This window comes from Anomalospiza imberbis, chromosome 25 (genome assembly GCF_031753505.1).
Source record: "Anomalospiza imberbis isolate Cuckoo-Finch-1a 21T00152 chromosome 25, ASM3175350v1, whole genome shotgun sequence".
In the NCBI taxonomy this organism is placed as follows: Eukaryota; Metazoa; Chordata; class Aves; order Passeriformes; family Viduidae; genus Anomalospiza; species Anomalospiza imberbis.
Genome location: NC_089705.1, coordinates 4,838,038 through 4,860,975, shown reverse-complemented (window position 1 = coordinate 4,860,975; position 22,938 = coordinate 4,838,038). Strand labels below are relative to the sequence as shown.

The window sequence follows — 22,938 nt, the reverse complement described above, 5'->3', positions numbered from 1 at the left end:
TAGCCCAGGACAGCTCCAGGACCCTTCTGGGAAATCTGACTCCTCGGGAAAACTCCAGGACCCCCCTGGGCAGCCCCAGGAGATCCCTGGGAAGCTCCAGGACCCTCCTGGGGAGCCTCAGTCCTCTGGAAAGCTTCAGGACCTCCCTGGGAAGTCCCAAAATTTCCTGGGAAGCCCCAGGATTTCCCAGAGCAGCCCCTAACCGCCCCCCACAGCAGCCCCAGAGCCTCAACATTCCTACCCTTTCCCTGTGTCTCTATCCCCATTCCCTCCCCCTCTCTCCAGGATCCGCTCCGTGGGCATTTTCCACCCTATCCCAAGGAATGGCAGCTCGTGGCACCCACGGGGGCTGCAGATCCTGGGGTCACCCTCGAGGCTCCCCCACATCCAGCAGGATCGTCCCTGTGCCCACCCTGCAGCCGAGCCCCGGGAATCCTCTTAGGGCAGTTTTAGCGGGATAATCGCATTAAGCCGCCCCCGTGGTGCCGGCACAAACCCAAAAGGGAAAGCAGAAGGTGCTGAGGAGCCGGCAAAGCCGAGCTCCTTAAGGAATTAAGAGACATCGGAGATGGGAGAGCTCTGATGGGATCTCAGGACAAGGCTGAGGCTTGGGGTTTGTCCATCCAGGGGAGCAATTCCCAGGAAATTGGTGCTACACAGCCCCAGCCCGGAATGTGCAGCACCAAAGCCTTCCCAGTGTGAGGCTGGTGATCCCAGAAAAAACAAAGGAAGCAAAAAAACTTCCAATGGAAGGGAGAACTCCACTGCTGTGAAACTCCCTATCATCAAAAAGCAGCTGGAAAAAAAATCCCTCGGAGAATCTTTTAGGGATGTTGTTTTCGTTATCTCTTCCCCCCGACAATGTGTTCCCAGGGGTGGCACTTCCTCCACAAAGCTGGAAATTTCATGGAATAGCCTTCCCTGCTGGGAGAATTACAGCTGGTTTTCCAAACTCTTCCTCACCAAGGCCCCTCTGGACAACCTCCCTCCTCCCTGAGTTTGTTTATATGCTTTGAATCCCGTTAGGAAACCATCTCCCTCCTTCAGCGCTGGTTTATCCAAGTTTCCATATTTAGTTCTTTCAGCTATTCCTGTTCCTGAACCAGCTTTCCTGCCGGGACCTGCTGCATCCCGGTTTTTCCCTCCAGCAGCTGCCACAGGGAGAATTATCCCACATCCTCCCTGCACTGATGGATGCTTGCACTCACTGAACCACCCCGATCCCAAATCACTCCCCAGGCCCTAATCCCGGGATTGGGAACGCCCAAGGTGCTGCCCATGGCATGGGGAGCTGGGAATTGCGGGATTTTAGGGAGGGACAGAGTTAAAGGCGGTGAAGGAGGCTTTGCTCCTGGCACGTGGCTCCATGTCAGCCGGCAGAGGCAACGCAGAGAGAGCGCCGGAGGAATTCACCGGGAGCAGGGAGACGCTGCCTAGAGGGAAATCGGTGTTTGGATCCCGGCAGCCAAGGTGAGTCCAAGGGCAGCGATGGAATCGCCGCCTCTGCGCCCAAACCTCCTCCCTCGCCAGGATCCAGGGCACCCCAGTGTCCCCATGGTGTCCCCATGGTGTCCCCATGGCCGCTCCAGCGGGATCGGAGCTGGAGGTTTGTGCATTCCCCGAGCGGGATCGGCTGCGGCTCCGGCTCACCCCGGAGCTCCCGAGCTCCCGGCGGTCTGGCTGGGGACTCTTGGGGTCCAGGTGACAGCAGCGGGGTTGGCAACTGCTCTTGGGGTCCAGCTGGGACAGAAGGGGCAGGTGGCAGCTCCAGAGTCCAACTGCTGGCTGGAGGGTCCAGCTGGAGGGTCTTGAGCTCCAACAGGGGGGTGTGGGGTCCGGCTGGGGGCTTTGGGGTTCGTTTGATGGCTGTAGGGTCAGGTTGTTCAGTGTAGGGTCCAACGGGAGGCTCCTGGGCTCCCATTGATGGGTGTAGGGTCTGGCTGGGGGCTCTTGGTGTCCAATTGATGGGTGCAAAGTCCAGTTGATGGGTGTAGGGTCCTACCTGAGGCTTTTGGGGTCCAGCTGATGGGTGTAGGGTCCAACTGGAGGCTCTTGGGGCTTCGTTAATGGGTGTAGGGTCCCGTTGACAGGTATAGGGTGCAGCTGGAGGCTCTTGGCGTTCAACTGATGGCTGTAGGATCCATTTGGTGGCTCTTGGGGTTGAATTGTTGGGTTTAGGGTCCATCTGGTGGCTTCCAAGCTCTGGTTGATGGGTCCGGACTCCAGCTGAAGGCTGTAGGGTCCAACTGGAGGCTCCTGGGGACCGGCCCCTCCTTCCATCATCCCTTAGGATCCACCTGATGGCTGCACGGTGCTGCCGCTGCCGTTTGGGGTCCGGCCGCCACCTCCCCTCCCGCAGCTCCCGGTCCGCTCCCTCGGGAGGTGCCGGTCCCTCCCCGCTCCATCCCGGGCCGTCGGGGCCGGGCCCGGGGCTCCCCCGCCCGCCGCTCCCAGCAGCCCGCCGGGGCCGGGGGAGGAGCGGGCACGGGCGGCGGCGGCGGCGGCAGCGGTGAGTGCCCGCGGGGTGCGGCGCTCCGGGACAGCGGCGACAACCCCCGGCCCCGCGGCCACCGGCCCGAGCGGGGCCGCACCTGCCCCGGAGCATCCCCGGCCGGCGGCGGGGGAGCGGGGAAGGTGAATTTGGGGATGCCCGGCGCGGCTGCGGTACCGGGGAGCAGCGGGATGCGCGCTCCGGGAGCTCCGGGAGGAGGGATGGAGGGAGAGGAGAGGTCTCGACCCCCGTGGGGACAACGCCGGGGGTCCCCCCCGTGCCCCACGGCTGCCGGCACCCCTAAATCATCGCCCAGGCTCTGAACCGGGATGCGAACCCCCCAAAATCATCGCTGCGCCGAAAACGGCGGAGCTGCGGCCGCGCTCCCCGCGTTCCCGAGAGGTCCCCGGGCCGGTTCCCCGGAGCCTTTCCCGGTGCGGGGCGGGCAGCGCTTCCCGGCCGGCGTTCGGCACCGGGAGTGCCTTCCCGTGCCATCCATCATCCCGCTGAAAGCCCGTTGACGTCAACCCCGTCCCGTGCACGCCGGTCCCAGCGCCGGGAAAACCGGGATAGGGACCGGGAAAAGCGGGGAGGGTCCTGGGGAGGGTCTGCCCCGGAGCACCGCACCGGGCTCAGCTCGTCCCGGGATTCCCGGCGGCTCCAGCCTGGGATTTGTGCGTGGCTTTGCCTCTTCCTCGATCCAGAGCCTCCTCCGCCCTCCGTGGGGTTTGGGGCAGGTGCTGGGGTCGGTTCTGGAGGGAAAATTGTTAAGGAAGGGGTGAGGAAGAGTGAGACGATGCCCTGGGATGGGCAGAGCTCCTGTGCTGCTCCCTCGTGCCACAGCCAGGGGGATAAAGTGTGGACAGCCCGTGGGCATCACCCTGGCACCCCAACGGGCTCAGGCCTGGCTGGCCACAGGGTCCCCTCGGTGGCCCGAAATGGTCCCCAGGGCCACTGCGTGGGAGCTGGCATTGGGGGTGGCCCCCACGGGAGGTGGTGGCTGTGAGGGGCTCTGTGGTGGGCAGTGCCCACCCTCAGGGGTCTGGGACCCACGGGAAAGGGGCTTCCAAGGCTGAACCCCATCGCCGAGTGCCCAGGGAACATCCCGGGGCTGCGCCGCTCATTTCCGTTGTGAGCTGGGAGTGGGAGGCTGCGGATCCTCTGGGAGCACGGGATGGGCTTTGCTGCCAGGCACAGAAGCCTGGGGCTGTTTTTCCACCACAGGACAAGGGAGCACCTGCCCAAACCATCCCTGGCTGCTCCCAAACCGTCCCTGCCTGATCCCCCAGCCATTCCCAAACCATCCCTGCCTGGTCCCCTGGTTGCTCCCAGACCATCCCTGCCTGGTGCCCTGACTTCTTCCAAACCATCCCTGATTTCATCCCCTGGCTGTTCCCAAACCGTCTCTGCTTTCACCCCCCAGCCATTCCCAAACCTGCTCTGGTTTCAACCCCTGACCATTCCCAAACCATCCCTGTTTTCATCCCCTGGCTGCTCCCAAATCCTCGCTGGTTTCATTCCCCAAACCATTCCTGCCTGATCACCCTGGCCATTCCCAAACCATCCCTGGCTGATCCCCTGGCTGCTCCTGAGCTCTTCTCTCCAGCCCCAGTTCTCCGTGTGCCCATTTCTTCCTGCGCCGACACCTCCCCACGGCCACTCCCGCCGTGCCCACACCTCTCTCCCTCCGTTCCATCCCCGACATCCCTTTGTGAGGCCAAACTCCTGCCACCTCCCACACTCCCAGCGCTCAACCTCTCGCTTTGTCCCCATTCCAGCCTTTGTAGGACAGGGACAGAGGGTGACATTGTGGCAGCTTGGCCCCAAATCTGGGGGTGAATCCCCCCCTTCCACCAACCCCGAGCTGCTGCCACCCCTGGAGCTCAGCTCTCCGTGGGCTCCCGCTGCAGCACAGCCCTTTGGGAAGCCTCACACGGATACAAAATGCAGTTTAAGGTGATGAAAATCCCTAATTTTCCTGCTGGTTAAAACTGGAGCTGTGTGACAGCAGCTCTTGGCGTCCCTGTCAAGGCACTTCAAATGTTTTGTCACCACACCTCCATGAGCAGGGAGAGAGCCTCGGTTAGGAATTATTGGGAAGGGATTGACAGCCCCGCTCCTCCCGCTCCCTGCCGGGATCAGGAGCTCCTTCCTCACCCTGGGATGCTCTGCTGGGAGCTTCTCCAGGCTCCTCATCCTTTCCACAGACAAAAGGACTCCTGGAGATGGACGTTTCACCCCGGAAATTGGGAATTGTGCAGATTTTAATTGTTGGGTGGTGAAGCAACACCAGAGCTTTTGGCCTCATCTTCTCACAAGTTCTCTGGCGAGCAGCACCTTGCTGGGATCATCCCTCATCCCAACCTCCTGCTCTTCTGGGGATGCAGGAGCCGCTGCCACCCCCGGAGAGCCGCCCCAGCTCCCCGTGCCACAGCGAGGGGTGTTTGCCGCAGGCTCTGTCCGCTCCTGGCATTGCTCCGGCTCCCAGAACTCTTCCCAAGTTTTCTGCTGATCCCTGAAGAAGCTCAGGAATAATTGTGCAGCCTTAGCTGTTAAAAAAGCAACTTTTTCTGCAAACAAAGCTGCTCACCCCTGGCTCCTGCTGGGCTCGGGAGCCAGCTGGGATCCGCGGGATGGATGCGGCTGGGCAGGGAATGTCGGATCCAGCCAGACAGTTGGCACATCCCACTGCTGGATGTGGATTTGGGGATGTGCCTGGGTTCGGTGACCCATCCTGGAGCTGGTGGCTTGTGTCTGGAGACCCCAGGAGCACTGGGCAGGTGCCAGCGGCCAAGGGTGGAACCTGAGGGATTCCATGCTCCGGAGCTCGTGGAAGGCACAGGGATATTTACCAATGTGGAATGGGGAGGACCAGGGCGATCTGCTGGGTGCTGCTGGAAGGAAATCAGATGTTCCCTGCTGGTAGGAGCAGCAGAAAGCCAGAGCTGAGAGCAGCCCTTCCCCTGGAGGAAGCAGCTCCATGAAATATTGATGGGATTCACACACAGCAGCCGAGCCGTGCGAGCTGCATTGCAGAGCTCAGAGCCGGAAAGGCAGCGGCAGCCGGAACGGGAAAAGCTCCTCTCCACCTTCCCTCTGTGCCAGGGAGATCAGCCCCGGCCCTGGCACGGCCCTGCCAGCCCTCGGTGCCACCGGGACAAGGGCTGGCATCTGAGTGGGGCCATCCCATTCCAAACCCATCCCAGGTTTCTTGCATCCCCATGGAGCTGCCCCACTTTTTGGGGTCACGCGGCTGCAGCATCCCACTGCCCACGGTGCCAGCTCCTGCGTGTCCCCAGCGAGGTCCTGCTCCGTCCCCAGCTGCTCGTGGTGGCCACAACCAGCACCGAGGTGCCACCAGAGCAGATTATCCACGCTCTGTCCTGGGTTATGTCCAGGATGGGTTGGACCATCGGGAATGCCCGGTGCTTGCCGCAGTGTCCCCGTGGCTCTGGTGGCCAGTTGGGCTCGGCGGGCGCTGGCTGTCCCCCAGCCTGGCCCTGCCGGGTGGCTTTTGCTCCTCGGATTCCTTGATGTTGCCAAGGAAACGCTGGGATTCAGCACAGATCTGATTTAACCGGGTGCAGACGTCACGCAGGGACACGGGGGACAGGGACAGCGTGGTCAGGGTGCAGCCTCTGCTGTCCTGCAGCCCCTTCCCCACCGGGAAGGGCTCAGGCATGGATGACCTGGAATTCCACACCTGTCCCATCTTCCCAGTGGAGGATGGGCATGAAGAGGCTGCAGGAGGATTCTGTGTCACGCTGGCTCCCCATCCTGGTGCTCTGGGATGGATCCTCCTGGAGCTGTGGTATCTGGAGATGGACACATCCTTTGGGAATGGGCATGGAAAGGAAATTGCCATGACCAGGGCGTGTTTGGACACGGCAAGCCTCAGGAAGATTCCAGTGGGAAGTTTCTCCTGTGTCTCTGCTGCCTGGAGACCCCATGCTGGGCTGTGGCTCCCAGTCTGGGTCCCACCAGTGCTCCCAGTCTGGGTCCCATGTGCAGGAGCAGATGGAAGCATGGAGAGCACCTGGAGCAGCCCCAGCTGCTTCCAGGCTGGAGGAATGCCATCCCACAAGAGCCATAGCCAGCTCTCTGGAAGAGCTGAGCCCTTGGGGACGTCCCTGGTCACTGTCACCACCGTGCCCTCAGACCCTGAGCTCTCCACCCACACCACAGCCACCAGCGCTTCCCATCCCGATGGAAAACCACTCCAGGCTCCCATCTCAGCACCTGCCCTTTGGAAAACCATCCTGAGCAGAGCCATCCTGTGGGATTTGCTCCAGGACCTTCCTCCTCTTCTTCCTCCCTTGCTAAACCTCGCTCATCCAACAGCCAGGCCTTTTTCCAGAGGCAGCTTCTGTGGGATCCCTGAGCACAGCCCCAGCCAAACTTCCCAACTTTTCCAAGAAATGGAGCACATTTGGACCCATCCTTTAATTTTAAGCGGATGCTGCAGCAATAACGCTGCACCTGCAGCAAATCCCAGCCAGGATGGAACTTTGCTAACCTGCCTGAGCCAGGAGAAGCTGAATTACAGGACCTGGAGTTCCTCCCAAATTCCCAGCTCACGTGCACCCAATTATAGCCCTTGTTGGGCAATTAAAATTATACAAGCAGCTGCCTATCAAAGCTGAAGCAATTAATTAGAATGAAATACTTTTAGGGGAAATAAGCATTGCCTTATTCCCAAGTTCTTGGAGGAGCAGGTGTGTGGGAGCTGGGATGCTGCAGCTTGTCCTGGTGTGTTGTTGCCCAGGCAGAGCCTCGGGGTGGCAGCTCTGGCAACCTTTTTATTCCCAAAAAAGGCTGATTTTAGGACCTACCTTCTACCAGACATCCACGGTTTTCAGTGCTTTCCCTCCAGGCTGGAGGCAGCCCCGGCCTTAACAGGGGACAGGAAGAACCTCCTGCCCCACTGCCGGGGATTTCCAGCCCCATTTTTCCCTGGGAACACCCACCTTGATGGTTTGGAGGGAGCAAACAGCTCCCAAAATCCCTCTGCCTCCTTCCCTAGCAAGGCAGCATTCCCAGCCACCCCCACCGTGCTCATTTAGCACCTTCCTCCTCCTCCTCCTCCTCCTCCTTTCCCACCTGTGTGGGGGCACCTGTGGGGCTGCTCCCTCCTTCTCCAGAGCTTTTCCCAAGGCACCCATTTTTCCCATCAATATTTTGCCCCCCGTTCCTGTTTCTGTGGTGTATTTGGGGCCAGCACTGCCTCCCAGCCCCGGCTTGTCCCTTCCCACACCTGCAGCCCCTGGCACTACCCGGTCACCGGGCTCCATCCCCTCCTGGGGTCACCTGTGACCCTCTGTCCTGCCTCGAGCCCCACTTTTCCCATCCCTGCCATCCCCATGGCATCTGTAGGGATCCAGGTGGGGTCACCAGCTCCCTGAATCCCAGCCCAGGGATGCTCCCAGCACATCCCACCCCGCTGGACCACTGTGGCCCTGCTCGGGGCTGGGAGGAGAACTGGGTCAGCCGGGTAACCATGGAGATGCTGAGGGAGATGCTGAAGCAGCGCCAGCACAGCCCCGGCTCTCCAGAACCCTGGAAAGATTCACCCGCCCTGGCACCCTCCGGATCCGGCCGGGATGGGGCTGGGAAGCTGAGCTGAGCCTCCTCCTCCTCCTCCCCGGCGCAGGGCCGGTAAGACGCCTCCATCTCCTCTTTTCTTTTAATATTTTTTTGGGGTGCCACGAGCGGGGAGGGGCAGAACTCGGCCCCCGCGATCCTAACGCAACAGGGATCCCGATTTCCTGCCGCCTGTGCTCATCCATCGGGGATGCTCCAGCCATGACACGGCTGCCGGCGGTGTCCGTGGGCTCCGTGCATCCCTCGGGATCCGGGTTTGGCTCGCCGGGGAACTTCCCGGGGCTGCCGGTGGTCGTTGTTTCCCGCAAGGACGGAGCGTGGTGGCGGTGAGCGCTGCGGGGGCTGCGGCGCTGCCCCGGGAGCTCGGGAACGCGTTCCCATGGCGGGGCAGGAGCGGGCTCGGGTGCGGCGTCACGGTGGATTGCTCCGAGCATCCCGGTGGTTCGGGATCCAGGGAATAAATACATGGAGGGGAAGGGGGAAATGTGTGTTTGAAGGGAAAGCTGGTGCGGTTCCCCGGCTCCCCCCCGCGCTGCCGGGAAGGAGGAGCCGGGGCAGGGGCAGCAGCGGGGCTGGGGGTTCAGCAGCGGGCTCAGGGGGCTGTGGTGGCATCGAGGGGGCTGTGGTGGCATCGAGGGGGCTGTGGTGGCATCAGGGGTGCCGTGGCCATGCTGAGGATGCTGTGGTGGCACCAAGGATGCTGTGGTGGCATCAGGGGTGCCGTGGTGGCATCAGGGGTGCTGTGGTGGCATCAGGGGTGCCGTGGCCATGCTGAGGATGCTGTGGTGGTACCAAGGATGCTGTGGTGGCATCGAGGGTGCTGTGGCCATGGCAAAGATGCTGTGGTGATGCTGAGGATGCCATGGCCATGCCGAGGGTGCTGTGGTGGCACCAAGGATGCTGTGATTGTACCAAGGATGCTGCGGCTGTGCCAGGGATGCTGTGGTGGCACCCAGGGTATTTGTGGTGGTATCAAGGATGCTGTGGTGACACTGAAGATGCTGTGGCCACGCCAAGGATGCTGTGGTGGTGCCGAGGATGCTGTGATGGCACTAAGGATGCTGTGGCTGTGCTGAGGGCACTGTGGTAGTGCTGAGGATGCTGTGGCCATACTTAGGGTGCTGTGGCCATGCCAAGGATGCTGTGGTAGCCACAGTCTCCAGCACTCAAACCCAGTCTCCAGCCCAGCTAATCTCAGCACCAGGCAACCCCCAAACCCCCCAGGCAGCACCTGCTCCGGGCAGAAACAGATTGTGCAGAGAGATACGGGGTAAAATCACGGGCAGGGGAAAGCAAATCCTCCCTTCGGGCTGGGGAGTGCCTCGGCTTCCTTTGCTGCGGATTATCCCTGTGTGTGTTGCATTGGAAATGATCCCATTAGTGCTCTGCTCTCCTGATCTAATTTGCTCCCACCAGAGCCTGGTGCTCTCCGGGCAGCTGGAGCGGCGAGTGGAAACAGCAACAGGAGCCCTTTGTGTTCTCCTGGCCCCACAGGGGTGGGTTGTTCCGGGGATTTCTCACCTGGAATGTGGAGGGGCCTGGGCTGGGCCTGGCTGAGCCCTGGTGCAGAGGGATTCGTGTTTGTTCAGGCACAGCCTAAGCCAGGTTTGCCGGTGGGGAAACTGAGGCATGGGGTGCAGCGGGACATTGCGGCTGGGGAAGTGTTTGGGATCCATTCCCTGTGTCAGGTGCATCCTAAGGGAAAACTCAGGGATTGCAGCAGGTTTGGAGCCTGAGAGTGGTGGGTGGCATTGGAAAGGTCCCCAAGGCAGCAGATCAGCCTCAAGCCCTCCTCGAGGAGGTGCTGGACATCGGCACGTGGCTGTGATGGGGCAGATCCGGAGCTGGGACTGCACCTGGTGCCAATGGCTCCATCCCTCTGGACTGGGGCTCATCCCACACCAACAGCTTTATCCAAGGGATCCATCCCTCCAGAGCTGGGGGTCAGTGCTGAGCCCCCCCAGGCACAAGGAGTGGGGGGAAGGCCGTGGGTCAATGCCTGGGCAGAGCCAGGAGGGAAAACCCCAGCCAGGAGGGAACTCATTAATGATATTAATGATTAATCACCCACTCACCCCTGCAACTGATAAATCCACGAGTTCAGCGGTGCTGGAGCTGATCCCACAGCTCCTGCCAGGTCTCATCCATGACTCCCATCATGTCTCATCCCAGCTGTGCCCTCTGTGGGGAAGCAGAGCCCCCACCCTGCCCCACTCCCCATCCCCACGCTCGTGTCCATCCCTCTCTCCTGAAAGGGAAACATTTTTCCAGGCGGTGCCTCCATCCATTATCACAAAGTGCCTTCACTTGGCCTGCAGTTAATAATTCACCTTTCCCTGGAAGATGGATGCTCCATCCCGCTGGAGTTTAAATATTCATGGGCAAGGGAAGGCAGCAGGGCCGTGTGGGAGCTCTGGCATCCACCCCCGGTGCTCCAGGGATTCCCATCCCGGGCTGGAATCACCTGCAGCAGGCTGAGCTGGACACGGTTTGGAGAAGGGGATGTGCGGGGAAAACTTGGCTGGATGTGATTTTGGATGTCCTCAGGGGTGGATGGGGCTGTACCCAAGGGACCCCTCATCCCTGGCTGGGCAGGCTGGTGGCACTCAGAGCCTTCTGCCCATCCAGGTGTCTCCTGGATGTTGGGAGTGTCTGGGTCCCGCAGGGAGCTGGGGTAGAGCTGGATGTTCATCCCAGGGTTCCTGACCCCTTCCTGCTGCTCCCACGGGTGGGGAAAAATCTTGGAATATACTGAGATGAAAGGAACCCACAAGGATCATCCAGTCCAACTCCTGGCCCTGCACAGACACCCCAAAATCCCACCCTGGGCATCCCTGGGAGCGGTGCCCAAACGTTCCTGGAGCTCTGGCAGCCTCAGGAATGTTCCCGAGGGAGCCTGGGGAGTTCCCCGCAGGAAAAGCCTTTCCCCGATTTCCAGCCCTTCATGGGTTGTGCCACTTGAATTTCCTGGATTTGGGAACACTCCGATGGCACCACCCATCCCCGCGGGGATGCGCCAGCGATGCCACGACCACCGCCACAGCCCTTCAGCGTCCCCAACTTGTCCCCGCAGCTGATCCCGGGCAGCAGGGCCGGTGCCGGTGCCAGCGGGCGCGCTGACCATGTTCAACGGGGATGCCAGCTCCTCATCTGCCAGGAATGTGGTGCGCAGCTCCAGCATCAGCGGCGAGATGTACAACCTGGAGAAGAGCGCACGCGGCAGCGCCGACTCCGTCTCCGTCACCGTCACCGCCAGCAAGAAGCGACGCTCCAGCCTGGGCGCCAAGATGGTGGCGATCGTGGGGCTGTCCCAGTGGAGCAAGAGCACCCTGCAGCTCAACCAGACCGGTGAGAGGCCACCCTGATCCCCCTCTTGGGGTTTGAGGTGGCCAACAGTCATGCTTTGGTTGCCCGCGTGCGATGGAAGCATCTAAAAATGTCGCCTGAAAATTGGCGCCTAAAAATGACACCCAAAAAAAGACCCTGCAGCTCATCCAGACCAGCGAGAGGACACCCTGATCTCCCTTTTGGGGTTTGAGGTGGCCAACGGTGATGCTTTGGTTGCCCACGTGTGATGGAGGCATCTAGAAATGGCGCCCAAAAATGGTGCCTAAAAATGACACCCAAAAAAACTACACCCAAAAAATGACACCCCAAAAAAGGCACCTAGAAATGACACCCAAAAAACCACACCCAAAAATGACATCCAAAAATGGTGCCTAAAAATGACACCCATAAAAACTACACCTAAAAAATGATACCCAAAAAAACTATACCCAAAAATGACACCCCAAAAATGGCACCTAGAAATTACACTCAAAAACTACACCCAAAAATGGCACCTGAAAAATGGCGCCTAAAAATGACACCCAAAAAACTACACCCAAAAATGACACCCAAAAATGGTACCCAAAAAAACTACACCTAAAAAATGATACAAAAAAAAAACTACACCCAAAAATGACACCCCACAAATGGCACCTAAAAATGACACCCAAAAAAAAACCCCAAAAATGACACCTAAAAATGGCACGTGAAAAGCTACACCCAAAAAATGATACCCAAAAAAACTACACCCAAAAATGACACCCCCGAAAGCGGCGCCTAAAAGTGACACCCAAAAAATGTCACCCCCAAAATGGCACCTAAATGCCTTGCATTACAAAGAGGCATTACAAAATTCGAACACTTCGGTCACTCCCCAGTTAACTTTTCCCTACATTTTAAGGCTGGTCCAGGGAGCTGCCAGGACCGGGCAAACCCTTGCGTGGGCACAGCCCCGAAGGAGCAGGACAAAGCTGGCGCTGCCACCACTCACACATGGTCACACAGCAGGGCCCGGGGACAGTGCCAGGGGCGGCCGCTTGTGCCACCCTCCTCCTCCTCCCGCTGCCATCTGCCACCGCCGGGGACACGTGGTGGGGAGGAGGGTGGAGGAGAGGGGACATCAGGTGTGTTGGGGCTGTGCCCACACCTGTGGCACTGTGGGCTGTCCCCTCTGGCATGGGGACGGGCACAGGGGGGTTCTGGAGGCCAAGGGGATGTCAGGCAGCTTTGGGGTTGTGCCCACACCTGCGGGTTGTCCCCTCCAGCACGGAGACAGGGATTTTGGAGGACAAGGGGACATCGGGAGCACTGGGGCTGTCACATTGTGGATTGCTGTCCCCTCTGTGGCATGGGGACAGGGGCACAGGGAAGGTGGAGAAAGGGGACATCAGGAGAGGTGGGGCTGTGGCATTGTGGGTTGTCCCCTCTGGCATGGGGACAGGGGCACAGGGGGGTTCTGGAGGCCAAGGGGACATCAGGCAGCTTTGGGGTTGTGCCCACACCCGCGGGTTGCTGTCCCCTCCAGCACGGGGACAGGGATTTTGGAGGACAATGGGATGGAGAAAGGGGACATCAGGAGCATTGTCACAGGGGCTGTGGCACTGAGGGTTGTTGTCCCCTCTGGCATGGGGACACGGGGATTTTGGAAGCCCAGGGGTTGGAGAAAGGGGACATCAGGAGTGTTGAGGCTCTGACATCGTGGATTGCTGTCCCCTCTGGCACGGGGACAGGGGCACAGGGGGGTTCTGGAGGCCAAGGGGACATCAGGAGCACTGGGGCTGTGACACCGTGGGTTCCTGTCCCCTCTGGCACAGGGACTTTGGAGGCCAATGGACGGTGCCAGCGCTTGTAGGGTGAGTGGGGCAGGTCTCAGTTGCAGAGGGGACCCTCAGCCATCCAAAGCCACTGGGTGACACTGGGACACGCCGAGGCTGTGGCAGATGGAGTGGGGACACGGGGACACGGGGACACGGAGCCAGCCCGTGGCTCTCCTCTCCTGCCGCACCGGGGTGTGTCCGTGCAGGATCCCGTGGGAATTCACCCAGGGAACGGTGCACAACTCCCTGGAACGACGGAAATCGGGAAGGCAGGGACGGGCTGGGGGCAGGAGCTGGAGCTCACCCCGACTCCAATTCCAGAGGGGGGCCCCAAAAAGCTGCGCAGCACCATCCGCAGGAGCACCGAGACCGGCATCGCCGTGGAGATGAGGACCAGGGTGACCCGGCAGGGCAGCCGGGAGTCCACGGACGGCAGCACCAACAGCAACAGCTCCGACGGCACGTAAGGAACGGGGCAGGGACGGGGAACGGCGCCGGGATCCCCCCCGGCGTGTCCCGCGGAATGGGCAGAGGGATGCTCCATGAAAATCCTTTGCAGGTTCATCTTCCCCACCACGCGGCTGGGAGCAGAGAGCCAGTTCAGCGATTTCCTCGACGGGCTGGGGCCGGGGCAGCTCGTGGGGCGGCAGACCCTGGCAACCCCCCCGATGGGTGAGCAGGGGCAGCGCCCAGGGAGGCTCCGGAGGGAGGGAATGCGGCGGGAAGAGGCAGCGTGGTTCTTCTCAGGGCTCCATCCCAGCACATCCCGCTCCGGGAATGCTCTGCCCCGTACAGGGGAGCAGGGCTCAGGGCAGGGCATCCCTGAGAAGCCACAGCTCTGCCTTTTCCCGGGGCTTCCTTTTCGAGCATCCTGGAACCAAACCCTCACCTTCTGTCCCTCTTTTCCCTTTGAAATCCCAAATGGGGACCAAAAGTTGCACCCTCAGTCTGAATTCCCAGCCAGCAGCAGCGTGTCCCCAGCTGGGGACACACCCCGAGGTGGCCCCCTGATCCTGCTGGTGCTGGAGATGCTGGGAATGGGAAGAGCTGCCCGGTGTCCCCTGTCCTGGCCCCTCTGTCCCTGTAGTACTGGGAGCTGGTCCTCAATTAATCCCAGCAGGAGGGAAGGGACGTTTAGGGAAGGGGAAAGGGAAAGGGGAAAAGGAAAATGGGAAAGGGGAAAGGGAGAGGGGAAGAGGGAAGAGAAAGGGGGAAAGGGGAAAAGTGAAAAGGGAAAGGGGAAAGCGTGGTTGGACCCCTCAGAGTTCCTGGCCCCTGATCCCTCCTGTCCCAGCCTCTCCTTTTCCTGGGGATCACCCGGCCAAGGCCCAGCCTGGGTAAACCCCAGCCTTATTCCCATCACGAGGGATAAAATCCCAGTGACAGGATGGAGCCGATGGGGAGGAGGGGCTCCCACCCCGATCTCTCCTCGCTGCTCAATCCAAGCTCCTTCCCATCCTCTGAGCCCCCAATTCTCTACAAATCAGGCATCCAGTGGGACGCTGGGTGTGAGGATGGCGGTCCCTAATTCCCACTGGTGATGAGGACACAGGGGGGCTGTGGCTGTCCCCAGGGGGAGGTGACCATCAGGCACGGCCCTCAAGGCGTGTCCCCCCCTTGCAGGCGATGTCCACGTGGGCATGGCTGACCGCAACGGGCAGCTGGAGGTGGACGTGATCCAGGCCAGGGGACTCATCCCAAAGATGGGCTCCAAGTGCATCCCTGGTAGGTGGCTGTGCAGGGAGGGGTCGGGTGCCGTGCTGGGCTTATCCCAGGATCCTGCTCCATGTCCCTGGTTGTCCCCATTTCCCACGGCAGCCACCTATGTGAAGGTTTACCTGCTGGAGAACGGCGTCTGCCTGGCCAAGAAGAAGACCAAGGTGGTGAAGAAAACCTGCGACCCCTCGTACCAGCAGCCCCTGCTCTTCGAGGAGAGTCCCCAGGGCAAAGTCCTGCAGGTGGGCAGGGACACCTTCCCCTATCCCAGGTGGCTCCAAGCCCCATCCAGCCTTTCCTTGGACACTGCCAGGGGTGGGAAAGCCACAGCTTCTGTGGGCTGCAATGCCCTCCTTGGAGCTGGGATGTCCTCCTTGAGGTCTGGGTGCCCTCCTTGGGGTCTGGAATGCCCTGCCTGGGGTTGGGATGTTCTGCTCAAGGTCTTGGAATGCCTTGCTTAGGGCTGGGATGCTTTCCTTGAGGTCTGGGATGTTCTCCCCGAGGTCTGGGATATTTTCCTTGAGGTCTGGAATACTCTCCTCGGGGTTGGGATAGTTTTCTCGAGTTTGGGATGCTCTCCTCGGGGTTGGGATGCCCTCTTTGGGATCTGGAATGCCCTGTGCCAGGACCTCCCCACCCTCCTCACAGGGCGAGGGGAGCAAGGCCAGGGATCCCCAAAGCCCTTCCTGCATCCCTCAGACCTTCCCAACCCCGACCACAGCAGGGTTTTTCCAGCTGAGCACAATTTCCCCAGAACTCCCAGCTCCATCACCCCTTCTGTGCCCGCAGGTGATCGTCTGGGGCGATTACGGGCGCATGGACCACAAGTGCTTCATGGGGATGGCCCAGATCATCCTGGAGGAGCTGGATCTCTCCAGCGCCGTCTCGGGCTGGTACAAACTCTTCCCAACCTCCTCCCTGGCCGACTCCAGCATCGGACCCCTGACCCGCCGCCTCTCCCAGTCCTCCCTGGAGAGCTCCACCAGCCCCTCCTGCCCGTAGAGGCTGGGATTGGGAAGGAGGCATCCAAGGAGACCTTGCAGAACTGGTCGTGGAGAGCTGTAAATATCCTTGTTTTTTTTTCCTTTCTTCAGTTTTTTTTTTTTTTTTTTTTTTTTTTTAATTTTCAATCTCCTTCCCCCACAAAAAATCTGCCCTGGACACCCTCCCTGGGAAGGGAGAGGGAGCGAGGACCGGGTGTGAGGCAGGGGGGGAAGGAGAGGAGAAAATTCCCTCTGAGGGCTGCAACTGCCAACGATCCCAGACTGTTCCCAGACCTCGTCCTAGAAGCTCCCGCTTCTCTCCCGACCCTGCTGGGAGCAGCCCAGTCTGGCTGAGGACGAGGTTCCTTTTTCCTCCCATTCCCTTTCCCTGCCTCCGAGGAAAAGGTGGCTTTCCATGGGGAAAACCCCACCGGACTCAGAACAAATCCAACTCAGCACTATTTTTGTTTTCCAAGGAATGTAGCATCTTCTCTTATGTAGCTTTGCCACGTGCTAACAACACACTCACTGCAATATCCAAGAGAACTCCGGATGGACCGGGAACATCTGCCAGTCTCATCCCGTTTGGTCGCTTTCCCAGCACTTTTGGTGGCCATTTCCCTGCCTTTTTTTTTTTTTTTTTCTCCAATTTTTTTTTTTCTGGGGGGTTTTCCCGGGAGCATGTAGCCTGTGACCATTGCCAAAGCAAGAGGGGACAGGGGAAGGGGCGCTCGCCTCCCCTCCGTGGCCGCTGGGCTTCTCCTCGTGTCTCACCGCCGACCGCGGGCGTGTCCGGCCAAAACCAGACCCAAAGGACAAACTCTGGGAATGCCTCGTGGGAGGTGGGAGAAGGTGACCCAACGGAGCGGGAATACCGGGATCCTGGTGGATCGGCTGCCTCCCAGCCCCCTCCTTCCCAGCTGGAGGGCTGGGATGCTCTCCTTGAAGTCTGGAATGCTCTCCTTGGAGCTGAGATGTCCTCCTTGAAGTCTGGAATGCTCTCCTTGGAGTTGGGATGCTCTCCTTGAGGTCTGGAATGCTCTCCTTGGAGCTGAGATGTCCTCCTTGAGGTCTGGAATGCTCTCCTTGGAGCTGAGATGTCCTCCTTGGAGCTGAGATGTCCTCCTTGAGGTCTGGAATGCTCTCCTTGGAGCTGAGATGTCCTCCTTGAGGTCTGGAACGCTTTCCTCGGATCTCGGATGTCCTCCTTGAGGTCTGGCTGTCCCCCTTTGGGGTCTGGGAAGCCCTGCTCGGGGTTGGGATGCTCTCCTTGAGGTCTGGAATGCTCTTCTTAAGGTTGGGATTCCCTCCTCAGGGGTTGGGATACCCTTCCTGGGGTCTGGAATATCCTCCTTGGAGTAGGATGCCGTCCTTAGAGGCTGGGATTCCCTCCTCAGAGGTTGGGATTCCCTCCTCAGGAGTTGGGATACCCTCCCTGAGGGCTGGGATGACCTTCCCAAGATTTTGGATCCCCTCCTGGAGATGCCCTCCTTGGAGCTGGGATCTCCTCCTCTTCCTCCAGACCAGGCTGTCCTCCTCAAGGTGTGGGATTCCCTTCCCAGACTCCAGCACACTCCCCTCGAGGTCTGGGACATCCTCCTTGGGGTTGGGATGCCCTTCTGGAGAGCTGGGATGCCCTCCTGGATACTTGAATTCCAAGCAGGAGCGGAATCCAACCCTGGTTCTCTCCAGGGGGACATCTCAAGAGCAGCCCTGGAATTCGGGGGGCAGACAAAGGTTCCTTAGCGGGATGAGCGTTTTTGGGGTTTTTTTCATTTGTTTTGTTTGTTTTTCCAAGCAGCATTTTGGTTCCCTCCGAGGGATCCAGTTCTTGTAGCAAACCCGGGAATTACGGAAGCTTTTTTTGAAGGTGCCTATTGAAATTTGCTGAAATTACTCAGGGGAGACACCACTAGAAACTCTTGGTTTCTTCATCAAATATTCCTAAATCCAATGACTGTCCTGAAGGATCAGTTCCCAAGAGAGAAGGAACAAAATCCCGACACACCAAAAGATGAGGAGACTGGAAGAGGACAAGAGGTTCATGAGGAATTTCATGGGGCTGGCTCTGACCTTCAGTCTTCACCACAAAGCACCCCACAGCACGGCTGGGGTTTTTATAGGATTATTTCTTGGCAAAACACGGAATTCCACGATGCACAGAGCACAACAAACCCACCTGGGCTTCTCCTGGTGGCACCGGGAATGAAGAACCAGCTCAGCCACAGCAGAACAAACCCAAACCTGAAGGAAAAGACTGTTGGGATGAAGCTGTTCCCTCCACAAACCCAACCCCAAACCTGGGGGTCCAGAAAACCAAACTTGGGAGTCCTCAACCCCCAATCTGGGGTCCACAAATCCAAATCTGAGGAATCATATATCCAAACACAAACCCAAACCTGAGGGTTCACAAATCCATGCCTTGAGGTCCACAACCCCAATTCTGGGGTTGCATAACCCCAAATCTGGGAGCCCAAAAACCCAGATTTGGTGTTCCATAACCTCAAATCTGGGGTTCCACCAACCCAAATCTGGAGGTCCACAACCCCTAACTTGGGGGTCCACAAACCCAAACCTGGGGTTTCATAACCCCAAAGTTCCACAACCCCAAATCTTGGGATCCACAAATCCCCAAACTTGGGAGTCTACAAACCAGATCTGCGGGTCTACAAACTCCAACTTTGGGGTCTACAAACCCACAATTGGGGTTCCACAAGCCCAAAACCGTGGCCAGCAGGACTCATCTGTGCTGTGACCAATTCACCCGGCACTGCCACAATTTCGGCGCCAGCGTGACGGGGACTCGGAGCTGCTGCCATGACTTTGCCAACTCCAAACCACCCAGAAGGGAATTGGCTGGATCCTGCTGAGCTGGGATGGGGAAAAGTTCATCCTTTCCCCCCCGTGAAGGACGAAGGATGAAATCCTCCTCAGAGGAGGCCGTGATTCCTGGATGGAGACCTCTGGGAATGTGGGATGCCCTGAGCCTCGGCGGTTTGGGGAATAAACTCGGTGCCCTGAGTGCTGAGACAGGAACAAACAATGGCCTGGACTCGATGTTCCCTCCTGAGCACGGAGCAATTCCATGAGGCCAACGGAATCATGGCAAACAGAATTCCACAAGGCTCAAACTGGCGCAGCCTGTGCCGGCTTTTTGACTCTCCGTGAGGGAAAGCATCCCAAAAGGAAAAGCTTTCCACTCCTCCAAGCTGCCGCTCTTCCCTCTGGCTTCACCAGCTTGATTCTGATGGGAAAACTCCAAATCTGCCGCGGTGGGATTGTCCCAGACACGGAGCAGGAGTGTGGGTAGAGCAGGGAGCTGAGCAGGGACGTTCTGCTCCCCGGCGTGGGCACAGCCTCCCACCCCCTCTGCATTCCCGCATTCCTCCGGCGGTGCTTCCCTGCCAGGAACAGCCCACGGCTGTGCCTGACTGGGAGCAGAGGCAGGGGACAAGCAGCAGAACGTGGCCACCACGCGCTCCCCAGGGCCACCACGTGCTCCCCAGGGCCACCACAAGTATCCCTGGTTTTCTGCTGGAAAAATCCCTGTGGAATTCCACCTGGGAAAGAGGAAAACCCAAAGATTTCGGCGCATGAGGATGAGCTGGGGGTGACAAGGACAAAGTGCAGCCCTCCACATGGGAGGGGTTCCTCCTGCTCTTGGAGAAGTGGAAACACCATGGAGTGACACCAAAATCCAGGAAAATGTTCCCTCCTTCCCTTCCAGTCCCCCAGGAGCTGCCACTCTCTTCCCAGCAGGAATGACCCACCTTAAACTGGTGTGGGAAACCCAGACTGGGGGAGAAGCCAGGATTGTGCCACGTTGGGGTTGCAACATCAGCTTCTCATTTCTCAACCCCCAGGACCTTGTGTCAGATGTTTTCCTTCCTCAAAAGAGAAAAACACAGCCAAGACACCCAGAAATCCCAAACTGAGCCCGGTGCCAGCTCCCGAGGAAAATAACTCCATCCCAGGATAAATTCCTGCACTCCAAGGTTGGTTTTTTGTTGTTTTTCTGGGGGAACATTTTCTCTCAGAGGGCATTTTTTGATGTGCAATTTGATTTTGCAAAAATTCCCTGGAAGGAATTTTGAGTTTGATGATTTCCTCTATTTTCTATCAAGGAAAGAAATCCAAGTCACTGGATTTGCCAGAGATTTTTTTTTTTTCCTGGAAAGAGGAATTAATATGGAATTACATCAGTTTTGCAGCCCATTTCACACCCAGCCCCCAGCAGAGAGGAGCAGCCCCCACCTGACACTGCCAGAACTGAAATCCAAACCCCCAGCTGGGATCACGAGGATGGATGTGACAAAAAAACCTTGGAATGATGCTGGAACATCCCCTGAAAGCTGACAAAATTCACTCAAAGCACAGAGAACACTCCAAGATTCCAGGTCTGAGTTATCCCTGGTTTTCCACCAGCCTGGAATGGGCCAGATTTGCCAAAGTCCAGTGAAAATTTCCAAGAAATTGGGATCAGCCAGAATGCAGCTGCTGTTTCATCACCTTCAGGGCACAATGAAAACCTGGGAGAGGAAGTTTGGGTGGAGTTTTCCCAAAATCCAGTGGAATACAGCACCAATTCCCTGAACCTACTGCCACAGAGCACTGGAGAGGGGGGGAAAAATTCCCTCCACCACTCCCAGCTCTGCCAACCTTTCCTCCAGGATTCGGAGCTCCTGGTTCCAAACATACCAGGAATTCCTCCGGAATGGGATCAGGATTCCCCTGGCTGACAGGGAATCTCTTCTGTTCACTGCCTGACACCACAGCTTGGGAAATCCAGCCTGGATTCCACAATTCCCACCTGGACTCACAAACCCCAGTGGGGCAGGAACGACTTTTCCTCACACAAAATCATCCCTAAAAAAACTGCACCAGGAATGTTTTTCCAGGTGGAAAATTTTTCTTCCAGTTGACTTGTACATTTCTTTCCGGATGGATGGGAAATGCCTGGATGTGGGAACCACTGGAAGGTGTGGGATTGGTTTGGAAAATAATGGAATTGTGCGGATCAAGGAACAGTGGCCGGGCTGAATCCAACCTAATTGTGTTTTTCCTGATGGATGGGAAGAGCTCTCCTTGCTTTCCCTCGGGATTTCATGGCTGCAGATGGATCTGGAGAATTCCCTGCAGGAACAGCAGGGTTTGCATCCCGCTGTGCCAAGGGCAGCACGGCCTTTTCCAATGTTTTTGTAGCAAAGCTGTTCCAACTGGAAGTCTTCCCTCTGCTCCACAGATCCCAGGCTGGTTTGGGTGGGAAAGACTTTAAAATCCATCGAATTCCAGCCCCTCAGAGGCTGCTCCAAGCCCCATCCCGGGACACTTCCAGGGACAGGGCAGGATTTCTTTTTCATGGAGAAACCTCCTCCCAATCCTTGGCTGGTTGGTTAAAGGTGTGAAAATCGCTTTTAGGAGTTGAAAAGCTGCAGGAAAGACGTTTTAGGGGAAGGGAAAAAAAAAAAAAAAAAGCATCCCAAATGACAGGGTTGGAATTTTGGGAGTCACTCCGTGACCGGGTGGGACAATCCCGCTCACCTGAGGAAGATTTTGGGTTTAAAAAGACACAGAAAAGTGTCCAAGTGTTGGTCTGGGTGGCTGAGGAACCTCCACATTGTGGGAGCATCCCTCAGGAACACCGGGATGGACTCCAGGAATCCAGGAGAATCCAGGAGATCCCAGTGCTCCCCCAGGGCCTGGAGCTCCGGTTGTTGCTATACCTCATCCTTTCCTTTTCCTTGGATCCTTCCCTTTTCCCACTTTTTCCATTCCTTTAGGACCCAGAGCTTGTGCACTTGGCCACATCCAATTTTGGTTTTTTGTTTTGTTGTTTTTTTTTTTTTGTTTGTTTTTGTTATTTTAATTTGTTTTTGTTTCCCTGTGGAACGAAAAGCAATCCATGATTGGGGTGGGCAACTCCCAACCCTGCTCCCTTTGGGATTTGAGCCCAAGGCAAGGGAATCCCGGGGTTGGAGGGATGATCCAGAGGGATCCCTGTGCCCCTTTTCCATCCTCCCTATCCAGCAACCCCTCCAGGGCTGCCCTGAGCCCCTCAAAACCCTCCCAGGGTGGGCGAGGGGCTCGAATCCAAAATCCAGCGCTGCTCCCGCCCTTGGAGGGGCACAAATCCCTCCAAAGTTCTTGGAAGAGCATAAATCCCTTTAAAAAACCCTTGGAAGGGCACAAATCCCTCTCCAAAGCCCTTGGAAGGGCACAAATCCCTTTCCAAAGGCCTTGCAGGGATACAAATCCCTTTCCAAAGCCCTTGGAGGGGCACAAATCCCTTTCCAAAGCCCTTGGAGGGGCACAAATCCCTCTCCAAAGCCCTTGGAAGGGCACAAATCCTTTTCCAAAGCCCTTGGAAGGGCACAAATCCTTTTCCAAAGCCCTTGGAAGGGCACAAATCCCTCTCCAAAGCCCTTGGAAGGGCACAAATCCCTTTCCAAAGCCCTTGCAACGGCACAAATCCTTTTCCAAAGTTCTTGCAAGGGCACAAATCCCTCTCCCAAGCCCTTGGAGGGGCACAAATCCTTTTCCTAAGCCCTTGGAGGGGCACAAATCCTTTTCCTAAGCCCTTGGAGGGGCACAAATCCTTTTCCTAAGCCCTTGGAGGGGCACAAATCCTTTTCCTAAGCCCTTGGAAGGGCACAAATCCCTCTCCAAAGCTCCTGGATGGACACGGAGCCTCTGGAGCAGGCAGCGGGGGTGACCCTCCCTAGGAGGATGGGTGTGGAATGCTGATCCCATTCCCTACAGGATCCCAGCTCCCTCTGGCTCCAAAGGGAATTTTCTCCCACCACAGGGAATATCCCAAAGGAATTCCCGATCCCGAGGGGGAGCCCCCTGAATGTTCAGAGCACTTTGAAGTTGGTGGCCTTGTTTTCTTAAAGGGCTTTGATCTTTTCATGAAAGGAGAGAATCTTCCCCATCCCATCATCCTCCTCCTCCTCCCCAGCTCGGAATTCATCCCTGGAATGCTCAGGATGATCCAGGACTCTGG

The 22,938-nt window shown here is 58.1% G+C and overlaps 1 protein-coding gene and 1 long non-coding RNA gene across 6 annotated transcripts; one reads left to right on the top strand and one right to left on the bottom strand.

Moving 5' to 3' along the window:
* Positions 1–591: 591 nt before the first annotated feature.
* On the top strand, positions 592–16,064 carry RIMS3 (regulating synaptic membrane exocytosis 3). 5 transcript variants are annotated; one of them, XM_068172960.1, is made up of 7 exons: positions 592–1,470; positions 11,166–11,440; positions 13,558–13,699; positions 13,796–13,908; positions 14,860–14,961; positions 15,055–15,194; positions 15,742–16,064. In XM_068172960.1, the coding sequence occupies exons 2-7, from the start codon at positions 11,215–11,217 to the stop codon at positions 15,952–15,954; spliced, it is 936 nt and encodes a 311-aa protein (XP_068029061.1). In that variant the 5' UTR covers positions 592–1,470; positions 11,166–11,214; the 3' UTR covers positions 15,955–16,064. The 5 variants fall into 5 exon arrangements, with proteins under 5 accessions (XP_068029061.1, XP_068029060.1, XP_068029062.1 ...); XM_068172959.1 differs by lacking the exon at positions 592–1,470 and adding an exon at positions 2,401–2,509; XM_068172961.1 differs by lacking the exon at positions 592–1,470 and adding an exon at positions 2,611–2,634.
* Positions 16,065–17,738: 1,674 nt separating this feature from the next.
* On the bottom strand, positions 17,739–18,669 carry LOC137462513 (uncharacterized). The gene is made up of 2 exons (XR_010993709.1): positions 18,489–18,669; positions 17,739–18,378 (listed from the first exon to the last, which is right to left on the bottom strand). It is a non-coding gene; the product is annotated as an uncharacterized lncRNA (long non-coding RNA).
* Positions 18,670–22,938: the final 4,269 nt, after the last annotated feature.